At 40.2% G+C, this 11,864-nt stretch overlaps 2 protein-coding genes across 4 annotated transcripts in view; one reads left to right on the plus strand and one right to left on the minus strand.

The window, feature by feature from the left end:
* Positions 1-36: 36 nt before the first annotated feature.
* On the minus strand, positions 37-7,465 carry lg12h6orf136 (linkage group 12 C6orf136 homolog). Of its 2 annotated transcripts, none has more exons than XM_058404811.1 (7): positions 7,308-7,465; positions 6,556-6,775; positions 4,390-5,040; positions 4,198-4,286; positions 3,706-3,906; positions 3,547-3,616; positions 37-2,430 (listed from the first exon to the last, which is right to left on the minus strand). In XM_058404811.1, the coding sequence occupies exons 2-7, from the start codon at positions 6,652-6,654 to the stop codon at positions 2,287-2,289; spliced, it is 1,254 nt and encodes a 417-aa protein (XP_058260794.1). In that variant the 5' UTR covers positions 6,655-6,775; positions 7,308-7,465; the 3' UTR covers positions 37-2,286. The 2 variants fall into 2 exon arrangements, with proteins under 2 accessions (XP_058260794.1, XP_058260795.1); XM_058404812.1 differs by lacking the exon at positions 7,308-7,465 and adding an exon at positions 7,036-7,297.
* A 1,421-nt stretch (positions 7,466-8,886) lies between these two features.
* abcf1 (ATP-binding cassette, sub-family F (GCN20), member 1) overlaps positions 8,887-11,864 on the plus strand; it is a 15,793-nt gene continuing 12,815 nt past the window's right edge. For both annotated transcript variants that reach the window (XM_058404922.1, XM_058404923.1), the window contains exons 1-5: positions 8,887-9,070; positions 9,509-9,555; positions 9,764-9,841; positions 11,251-11,374; positions 11,492-11,529. In XM_058404922.1, coding sequence (XP_058260905.1) covers positions 9,013-9,070; positions 9,509-9,555; positions 9,764-9,841; positions 11,251-11,374; positions 11,492-11,529 — 345 coding nt within the window. In that variant the 5' untranslated portion in view covers positions 8,887-9,012. The remainder of the gene's footprint in view (positions 9,071-9,508; positions 9,556-9,763; positions 9,842-11,250; positions 11,375-11,491; positions 11,530-11,864) is intronic.

Genomic DNA, 11,864 nt, shown 5'->3' on the forward strand with positions numbered 1-11,864 from the left:
TCCAATATATCGATTGAAATCAAAAGGGAAAAGATCTCAGATGTTAAAACAGCCGCCTGTTCACTTTATTATCCACGTTTCCATACCAGAATTTGAGTTACTGACAAATCATAACATGAAGAAAATAAATAAGCATTACAGCATCAGACAACGGATTCAATATTCCTGTTGATTTTCGTGGGATTATTGGTTAACTTGTCTGCACAATTCTTCATCAAGCTAAATTTATTTTAAAGTGCCAGCAGGACATAGGGGTTTTGTTTTGTTTTTTTCCGGAAATTGAATCTGCGCTTATTGTGAAAATAAACAAACTTGGTGCTCTGGATATAACACTGAATATTATACAGGAGAAAAATCTTACACTTTTCCTCATCACCTTTGTTATGGAGTTGTTATGAGCTACAATATATGGCCAAAGGTTTGAGTGAACTGATCTGACTAACGCTCTCGTAGCTGAATGATCACCACAGCTACTCTAAAACATCTAGTCGAAAAAGCCTTCCCAGAATTGTGGAGATTGTAATAACGGTAAAAAGGGAATAATGTCTGGAATTAGATGTTCACAAGCACATGGGTGTGGCGATCAGGTGTCCACAAACTTTTGTCCGATCTGTAATTCTGGACCCGGTTTGGAAATGATCTGGAATCAGTCGGCTCATGTTGTATTGATTAGGATATAGAAAAGCAAGAACAGATACAGTATAAAGGCCATGGCTGTGTTTCATTCATAACTATGGACTCGCCCTTTTCCCGTCACTGATTTTCTGTTGTATCACTAAAAGAGCAGTTTACAAGCAACGCATGAGTGCAAAGGGGTTTGTGTCTCTTCCAAGAGTTTACCTCACTGCCATTTTATCATGCTAACCTAACATACAGATGCACTTTGTAGGTATATAGTTACTCAAAAGGAGTCTCCAGTGGCATTGCTGTCTCCTCATACCACAGATGTCCAGCCAGCCGTTCAGACATAAGAAGATGCAGTGAGTTCTTACGAATAGATATTATCCAGGAAAATCTAGTAAGCTTTGACAACTATGCTAATGTAAGAGAATTGGTCAAAAGGCTTCAAAGAACCACACTGAGGGACTAACTGTAGTCTAGGATGAGGTCAACATTACTCAGTCAGCAAATATATGAAACTAAAGTAATAAAACGCTTTGACCTGCTGTTATAGGAAACTAAATCAACGACCAGATAGTTTGATGAGGTCTGATGGAAAGGAACATTACGGTTATACATCCTTAACATCCGCAGCAATTATTACATTAATTATCAATTAAAGAGCCTTTTATCCATTAATAGTTGTATTTAACTAGAACACTGCAGCATCTTCTGTTCTGAAGACTTTCCCATCGTGGAAACTGACCGTTTCAAAGCACCGACACTGAAGACTCCTTAAGAATTCAACGTTCACCAAATGTTGTTCCTAAATGATTGTACCCGAACCCTTACACCGGTCTGCGCTTTATGCTCTGTGACAATCAGCTTATGTAGAACAGGCAACTAGGAGCAATTATGTGTACTAAGAGACATGTACCTGCCCTAAGCAAGCATATCTGTGCTGACTTGTTTTAATTGTGCATCAAAACAAAACTCTCACACTGTGGAATACGTCATGAGGTCACTGAGGATAATCGCTCCTCCATCTGCTCCTCAACCAACAACCAGACTAGTTTTTTGTAATCTGATAGGCAAGTGCAAAAAAAAAAGACATTGCATTGACACAACAGTTTGATATAGAACCCCCTTTCAGCTCAAAGCAATTGGTCTGCACTTGAAATGCAATACTCTGAACATATTCCTGCTAGAAATCTCCACAGGACTGTGTTTAAGACAGGTAAACAGTATGTAATGAAGTGGCTTAGGCTTTAGTTGTTTTGTTTTTTTATGGTCACTGCTTCTGTTAAGGTGATATGTTTGAGGGATTTGCTACAGATCTATTCTACCATATACATGTTCCTTTCTTCGTGGTAGCAGCACAGTAAAACACGATGGAAGTAAAATGGTGTAGCGAATCCTGCATCAGCTTACTTTAGGATGCCATATGGTACAGTATCACTTAATATTCAACAGTTAAGAGAGCGAATGGACAAGTAGGACTGTTTTCATCTCCTGTTTTGATACCGCTGTTCTCATCCGTCATTAGGACCATCGCACTTCTCCGAATCTATCGTTCTTCTCTACGAGAATGGGAACTAGTCCTTCTCATCGTCGACATAAACATTTCTCTCTTTACCCCCACACACACACACACACACGTCTATGTGCAGTGCCATGTCTTTCTCTTTAATCCTGAGCCTGTCTGAAGGAGGAGAGGAACATTGGGAGAAGATTAAGAGCCGGCCGGTCTTCTTGGAGCCCCAGAGCCACCAGAGCGCCCGCTAGCAGTGATGTCACTTTGGGCAGCACAGGTGGTTGAGCCTGCATAACCTGCAGCAAAAAAAGCAACAGCAATCAGCATAACAGCCATGACTTTACAGCTCTTGATTGAAGTCTTTAAGCTGCATTTAAAATGATAGGAATTTAGACACGTTTCCTAAGGGCACTGCTAAATCCCGCACTCAAGCGTGTCATCTCGGGGTGTTTTTCTCGCTGCTGTCGCCTCTGGTGTGGGCATTAGGAATCTTCTGCGTTATGACACGGTTAACTGCACTACAAAACTATAAACTTTAACCTCACAGGCATGACAGAAAGCCTTACCAAAATCTCGGGAGTTTAAACTCATTGGCAACATTGATGACTAAACCACAAATTATTCACTGGTAACACAAATACAAATGCTTCTCTCTTACAAAGTAGTCCCATTGCTATAAGGACAAACTCTACAGAGATTCATTTAACAAGATTTAAAATGAACCCTCTGGAATGTCATGAAGAGGAAGATGGATGGAACACAAACCTTCAAGCAAAGCTGAGCTGTTTGCTTTTTTGCAAAAAAAGAGTGGTATAAAGTTCCCCAACAGCAATGTGAGAAACTGGTGGAGATCATGGAGCCAAAGCGCAAGCCAATCGGGGTTATTCCACCAAATACTGATCTCTTAATGTTATTTAGCCAAAGCATGAACACAATTTGGTTTACAAAATTATTTGCATTTTGTTTCATTTGAGTTATTAAAGCCCGGCATGATCTTGGGTTATTTTGATGTGTTGTCATTTCTTTTAAATATAAACTCTAAATAACAATAGTGATATTTTGAATTTAGGAGAAATATTGTCAGCAGTTCACAAACACATAAGAAACTGATTATTTTGCAGTGATCTCTGGACATGTTTCACACACAATATATACTGACTACCCCAAGAACTAATCATTTATTTTTTATATTTATTAGACATAAAAAATATTTATATAATTTTTAATACAGAAAATCTGGCCGAGACATGATCGTTGCACATACTCTACAATTATGGGAGACAGAAAATATTAATATTTTTTAATAATAATAATAATTAATATAATAATAATTAATAATAATAATAATAATTTCTACTTTTATGATTGACAGACACAATAAATATATACGAGCAAATGATAAAGACATTTACCTTTTCAACTTTATGACAATGTATGAGTCCGTCCGAGCCCAGATAGAAGGTAGAGAATGCATCGAAAGTTCTGTGCAAAAAATAAATAAATAAATTAATAATAATAATGTTAAGGAACCAGTCATTAGCTCATACCAGGTGTGTAACTACATGTCCTACCTGTAAAACTGGCTTTTATCTTTCTTGTAGAAGCGAAGGAGAAGAGTGTGAAAAGGCAAACCCTTGACCCTCCAGCGTGCTTTGATGGAGCCATCTTCTGGGTGCTTGGTCAGCTTCAGCACTTCCAGCCGCGCGTCCGCATAATAGCACAGGCACATGAGTCGCCACAGCGCCAGGGTCAGCTGATACGCTACACGGCCTCTAAGGAGAAAGAAGAAAAGGCAGTGTTCTAATATGAAATCGCATTAGAAAAAAATCACAACGCACAGCCAGTCATGCTTTACTCAAATAAAACACGAGAGGGCATTGAAGACTCCTGACAAAAAATGCTAATTAAACATCTCCTTACAGAGACCATTACAAACGTTTTATACATTTGTGTAACCTACTATAAAAATAATAACATTACAACAAGTCAAGTGTCCGAGCGGCTGTTATAGAAGACTCATCAACACTTTCTGACCAATCAGATTCGAGAATTCCAGACAGCACCTGGTTTTCATGTTGAGGAGGTCATTGATGAATTCCATGTTGTTTGAATACATGCTGTAGTCATGATTCTTCAGAAAAAACCTGGGGAGCTGAAAGACAACGTTCAGTTAACAATAACGTGATGGGAAACTTGGGTCTACATGCAGATGTAAGAAAAGGCTTTAGGAGGAGAAGGTGCTTTTCAGGTTTTACCTCAATCCTAAGCTTTTCATACATCAGTGCCAGTTTCTCCTCATTCTCATTGTCCTTCTCACTCGACCCTCTGTCCATGCTTACTGTCTCTGTATCACTGCTGAGAGCGCTAAAAGAACGTGGAAAGAAGACATGTCCAATTCTCAGCTTATCTCCAGCCTCAGCTACAGGTGCTGTTCCAGGACAGTGGAAGCAATAAAAGCATGATCCCAACATGAAAGGCGCGGGGCATCCTTCAGCTTGGAACAAACTCCGAAATGAACTCTGCTCCAGATCCGGGTTTTGCTCAGTCCTTGACTTTGCAGTAACGCTAATATCATCTTCTCTTCTTCCATCAACTGTGGTTAAAGGGAAAGAAAAGTCAATGGGCCGGTTGGCTCCTAACGCCAGGAGCTCACTCAGCTTGATTTGTCCGAACAGGGGAACCTCCACCAGCGTATGCTGATCAACTGCTTCCCTGGGTTTGAGCAGGACGCACATGCCAAGTGTCTCCTCCCAGTCTTCTTCTGGAGTTTGTTCTCTTGGCTGGGACACATGATGGAATGGGTTAGGCGGGGACAGTTTCTGGACGGATTGATAATGTAGGCTGTTTGGAGGAGCCAAGACCCATGATCCACTGCTCAGAGATCGACAAGGGGCATTTAACACCACCTGCAAATAAAAAAATAAAAAGATTATTCAGTGATTCAAGCTACTTTAAATACAGTAGCACCTTTTTCTATTTTCAATACAAAACAAGATCAATACCAGAGCTTTAATATTCAAATACAGCCTAATAGTGGTGTCTGCAAATTTTTGCAGTGAGTATTTTTTGGGTGTAAATTTGTCACACATTTCTACACATAGTGTGTGAATTATGCAGCAACTAAAAACTAGTGGACTAGTGGACAAAATGCGTAATCACAGGTAAACCGATCATGAGCCACTCCCACCTCACCCATCGTGTCAGGATAATTGGCAGTAATTTAATGGGCGTTAACAAGCTATGGACAGGGAACAGATAAAAATGTCATATAAAATCATATAAAAGATATCTAAAGTCTGAATGGAAATATGTTTTTAATGACCACAGAATTTTTCTATGCCCAGCTTGATTTACACTATATTGCCAAAAGTTTTGGGACACCCCTCCAAATCATTGAATTCAGGTGTAGTTTTTCAGGGGTTGACTCCTTAGTTCCAGTGAAAGGAACCCTTAATGCTTCAGCATACCAAGACATTTTGGACAATTTCATGCTCCCTGTTCAAGTGAGAACAGTTTGGGGATGACCCCTCCCTGTTCCAACATGACTGTACACCAGTGCACAAAGCAATGTCCATAAAGACATGGATGAGCGAGTTGGGTGTGGAGGAACTTGATAGGTCTGTACAGAGTCCTGACCTCAACTCGACAGAACACCTTTGGGATGAATTACAGCAAAGACTGTGAACCAGGCCTTGTCGTCCAACATCAGTGCCTGACCTCACAAATGAGCTTCTAGAGGAATGGTCAAAAATTCCCATAAACACACTCCTAAACCTTGTGGAAAGCCTTCCCTGATGAGTTGAAGCTGTTATAGCTGCAAAGGACGGGACAACAAAAGCAGACGTCCCAAAACTTTTGGCAATATAGTGTATTTTGTGATTTCTGACTACAGCTCAAAACATGGCAAAAACATGGGGCAACACATACAGAGATTCTGAAATATTTTAAATATATGTGTGGCCATGCACAGTAATTTAGATTTCTTGTGCAGGATTGTGTTCACATGCACATTTCCCAATGCATACTGAGGACTTTTGTGCACAAAATTACAACTCATTTTACACAGCTTTTGTTACACGAGACCACGGACAGCATGCTTTAACCCAAGTCGTGTCCTGTATTAACATGCGAGGTCGGTCTTTTCACTCAATAGACAAGGCCCTTAACCCTCTCTGCTCCAGGGGTGCTGTATCATGGCTGACCCTGCGCTCTGATCCCAACCTCCAAAGATGGGATGTGCTGTAATGTATATGTGACAAATAAAGGCAACTTAACTTAAACATATGGCATAAAAAACATTCAGCAGATGGGACTAAAAAAATATTCCAAACCCAATACAATACCGAGACAGATGTTAAGGCTATTGCTGTGACCGATAAACAATATCAGATCCAATAATACCTGAAAAGATAACATCTCACCTGCCATACGTTCCAGTTCTGCTTCTTTATCAGCGGCTGGCAGCCGTGACTCCTGATGCAACCTACCCAAAACGAGACACCCCCTCTGCACACAGCCATTCAGGACAGGCTGCTCAGGATCTTCACAGCATTAGATTACCAGCAAACTGACATAGTGGAGCAAATCACCAGAGTAGTTGTGGTTTTCTGTCCCTGAACCTCTGCAATGCAGTCAAAGAGCCTTTGTTGGGGAAAAGGAGCAGATCTTGTTAATTTATACAGTGCAATTACACACACACAAAAACACTATTTCTCAATAAGATTATTTAGATATCTGAGCGCAATCAGAGTTTATATAAACCAAGTGAATTTCTAGAAAATCCAGCACTGATGTACTTTTATTTACAAGCTGCTGCAGTCACTGAAAGCTCACGTGACCTGTCCCTGGCTGAGTGACAGCACCAAGTTGTAATAAGTTGAAATAAAAATGACTAAACTCACACGATCCAAAAGCTTTAACTCACAGAACTCCTTCTATATTAACTTTAGTGGAATCTAACACCTCGATGAGAGCAGATAGGTCTTCCCTGGACTCTAGTGAAACACAGCCGGTTAGTATTTTCTAACTCAATTGCATACCGCACGCTAGCTATAACGTTAGCCGTATCAGGCATTAGCACCCGTGCTAGCACATTAGAAATTGCTCCATTAGCTAGCCCGGCTTTTTTTTCTTTTTCTTTTTCTCCAAGTCAGCACTTTATACCCACACATACCCGTCAGAATAAAATCAGCAGGAAGCGTTAACGTGTGGCGAGATGCAGTGAACCGCTTTATAATGCAAACATCGGAATCGGTTGTTAACGTTACACTAATGTCACATCTCTTCCAATGTCCTTCACCGGAATACTACTGCGCATGCGCCAATCCCTGTTCTAGAAAAGGCGGCGCTGCCTTAGTGGCACCTCGTAAGAAAAACGGATATGACGTACGGTTGCGTCGTTTGCCTAGAGCTCACTAATATTGGTCATGCTCATGGTCAGACATAACTAACGCTGGCTTTAACCTAAAGTCACCTTAAACACAACTGGCCATAACCTCAACTTATCCAGCTGTACACTAAAGTTGTCTAATACTTTAAAGTCAGCTATAACTACAGTAGACTATACCCTAAAGCATAGGTTCCCAAACTTGGCCTGTTTATTATAATGTTTGCTCTGTACTAGCATATCTGATTCAACTAATCAGCTAAGTAACAGCCACTTTGATTTGAAGTGGATTTGTTAGAGAACAAGGAAAACATCTGGGCTGGGACCCTTAAATCCCTTAAATGACCCTACAGTCACCAATACCCTAGAGTCAGCCATAGTCAACAATCACCCATGCCCTAAAATACTAGCTATACCATAAAGGCATCCTTACTTAAATCTGACCATACCCTAAAGGCAGCCATACCCTGCAGTGGCCCATATCCTAATGTCAGCCATATTCTACGGTTACCCATACCCTAAAGGCAGCCGTACCATAAAGGCAACCATACCTAAATCTGACCATACCCTACAGTCAGATATACCTATATCTGGCCATACCCTAAAGGCAGCAATACCTAAATCTGGCCATACCCTAAAGGTAGATATACCTATATCTGACCAGACCCTAAAGACAGATATACCTATATCTGGCCGTACCCTAAAGGTAGATATACCTACAGTATATCTGGCCATACTCTAAAGGTAGATACACCTATATCCAGCCATACTCTAAAGGTAGATATACCTATATCTGACCATACCCTAAAGACAGATATACCTATATATGGCCATACCCTAAAGGTAGATATACCTACAGTATATCCAGCCATACCCTAAAGGTCGATATACCTATATCTGACCATACCCTAAGGATAGATATACCTATATCTGACCATACCCTAAAGATAGATATACCTATATATGACCATACCTTAAAGGCAGCCATACCCTACAGTCGCCCAAATTCTAATGTCGGCCATATTCTAAAATCACTCATTCCCTAAAAGCAGCCATACCATAAAGGCAAGCATACTTAAATTTGACCATGCCCTACAGTCAGCAATAACCAATTTTGACTACACCCTAAAAGCAGCAATTCCTATATCTGGCCATACCCCAAAGTCAGATATACCCAAAGGCAGCCATATCCTGCAATCGCCCATACCCTTATGTCGGCCATTTTCAAAAGTCAGCCATAAAGGCAGTCTTACCTAAATCTGGCCATACCCTAAAGTCAGCCATAGCCAAATCTGCCCAGCTGCAGTTCCCTCCTCCAGCCTGTAGTGGGGGCTGTCATTTTCCAAACTACCGGCATTTGAAACTCTGTGCTGCTCTTGTGTAGTGGGTCGGGAAGTGTAGGCCGCGTGTGCGCTCTTCTGTCACACAGAGTAAATCTACGCATCAAATTCACAACATCATCACCTTTTTATTCGCTTAAAGGACGACGAAAATGCCGAAGAAATCTAAAGAAGTGGCGGAGTGGGAGGGAGACGACGAACCACAGACAGGTAAAGACTGAAATTATTCAGCACATGATCAGGAATCAGAAAGGTTAGCTAACGTTACATATTAAAACTAGCGGGTCTAACGCAAGGCAGATGAGTCGCTTGTTTGTTTGGATGATTAATTACAAACCCAAAAGTTTTATATCATGGCTAGTTGGGATTATGACAAGGCTTATAAATAGTAGTTGATGGTAAGAAGCAGTCTTTGTGTGATCTACACAGATGGAGACCACTCTGGAGCTTAATCAGGAGCATTGCATCATCTGGTCTTTCCTAACTACATTATTATTACGTTTTTGACATTGTATGATGTGGATCATTGTTCTGATCATGCTGTAAGACATGTCTACAAAACCATAAACATGTCCTTCACACATGCTCAATATTTCATCATCACTAGTGTCTGAGATCACTTTCAGTGTTTGTGTTTTTCCTCATCAGAAAAAGTTGTCAAGAAAGGAAAGAAAGACAAGAAGGGGAAGAAGAGTGTAAGTGGAAAAAACTTTCGTACACTTTCTTTTTTTTTATATTATATTATACATATATTTCAGAGATGATGTCATGGTGCCTTTAGTATACTGCGGTGTGTAGTATTTGATCTGCTGTAGTAGGTATCACTGTGTGTATCACAAATGAGTTATTTCCACCCCTGCACTTAAGTCTAACAGCCTTGGACTTGGTCTTATTTTTCTGTAGTTCTTTGATGAGCTGTCCTCGGAAAGTAAAGCTGAGAAGGCGGAAGAACCAGCGGTGAAGGAGACGCAAGGAAAGCAGGTATGGTGAGGATGATGATGATGCTGATGATGATGATGATGATGATAAAGTCTGTCTGGTTATGATCACTGATTTCCTCAAAGCACAGAATTATCTGCTTTTCTGTGTCTCATTAAGACAGAAATATCCTTAACACGGTAAATACATGCAAACTATATTTGAGGCACAAATGCTACACTCACAGATGAACTTGCGTCATTTTATTAATTTAACAATTAAGTCCTTAATAGAATAAATGTCTCTAATTAAGATGTAAAAGCTTTCTGTGCAATGTATATACAGTGTATAAGGCTATTAATAAAACCATCAAATTTATTAAAGCAATGAGATTAGATACTTTTTAAGAGAATTTACAGCCTACAACACAAATTCCATGGTAACTTTGGTCAAAACAAAAATCTTTCAGACAGCGATGCTGGACTTATTACTGCTCCATGCTGAAATGGATATCAAGCCAGAATAGGCTTAAGATAAATCAGTCAGTATCTAAGACACGCCTTTGTTAGTCGGACTCCACCCAGCCACACAGCATGTAGTTGACTCCTAACTCTTCAGTTCTAAATACAGCCTAATGTTTATAACATACAACTCAGTAGACTAACCGTAAAATAACTAAACTATTACCTAAGCTACTTTGGTTGAACCCATTAGCAGCTTTCATATTTGTATCATCAGAATTTTAAGTCTAACTGGTTTTCAACTGGTAACATATATCAGCTTGTGAACATACAATATAGAGACAAAAGTTTTGGGACACTCCTCCAAATTATTGAATTCAGGGGCTGGGCTCGGCCCCTTAGTTCCAATGAAAGGAACTCTTAATGCTTCAGCTTCATACCAAGACATTTTGGACAATTTCATGCTCCTAACTTTGTGGGAACAGTTTGGGGATGACCCCTTCCTGTTCCAACATGACTGCACACCAGTGACCAAAGCAAGGTCCTTAAAGACATGGATGAGTGAGTTTGGTGTGGAGGAACTTGACTGGTCTGCACAGAGTCCTGACCTCAACCCGATAGAACACCTTTGGGATGAATTAGCGCGGAGACTGTGAGACAGGCCTTCTCATCCAACATCAGTGCCTGACCTCACAAATGTCCTTCTAGAGGAATGGTGAAAAATTCCCAAAATACACCTTGTGGAAAGCCTTCCCAGAAGAGTGTCCCAAAACCTTTGGCAATATCGTGTATCATGGCTCATTCTTCTATGTGTGAGAGCTTCTGTTATTAAATAAATTATGTACATCCATATCCCATTTCTCTGAGGTTTTTCTAGTCCAGGCTAACGAGCACACTTTACTAGTGTTTCCATCTTTTAAATGCCACAACAGTTTTAGAAATAAATGCACCAAAAAGTTATTTTTAAAGCATGCAATATGTGTCTAAGATGTCATAATTTATGTGCATTAGCCTCAAAAGAAAAAGAAGGACCGGCGGAAAGGGAAAGCCGGGGACGTGGAGGATGAAGATGAAGACGTCATGCAGCGACTCAAGAAACTGTCCGTCCAGCCCAGCGATGAGGAGGAGGACGAGGGTAATGACAGCTGCTTTTAGTTTTTATTTGCTGAATGAAATGTGCTGAAGAAATGCAGTGCAAGGCTTTTCTTTTCTCTGTTCATTCTGATTAACTTGCTGTTCCCTCTGATTACAGTAATAGCAGCTCCTGTCAAAGGTGGGAAGAAAAACAAGGTAAGCATACAAAAATAAGGTTTTTACCTTCTTACACGTGTTTAACAGTTATGCTAAAAATCACAGCTGATTGAATTGTCAGGATCTTTTTCTTGAAACCTATTCATAGACCAGATCAGATATAAAGAAAGGGGGTCGATGTGTATGAGTGAATTTATTTTCTAACTTAATAACAAATAGATTTTATGTAGAATTTAGGATATGTAAGAATTCTCAGTATTTGTATGAATGATTGTCTTCAGGACTCTGGAAAAAAGCCTGAAGCTCAAATGAAGATAGTTGTGTGAGGCAAAGAATAAAAGACAGCAGGGTGTGGCATCAATGCAACCCAAATG

This window comes from Hemibagrus wyckioides, linkage group LG12 (assembly GCF_019097595.1).
Source record: "Hemibagrus wyckioides isolate EC202008001 linkage group LG12, SWU_Hwy_1.0, whole genome shotgun sequence".
NCBI lineage: Eukaryota > Metazoa > Chordata > Actinopteri > Siluriformes > Bagridae > Hemibagrus > Hemibagrus wyckioides.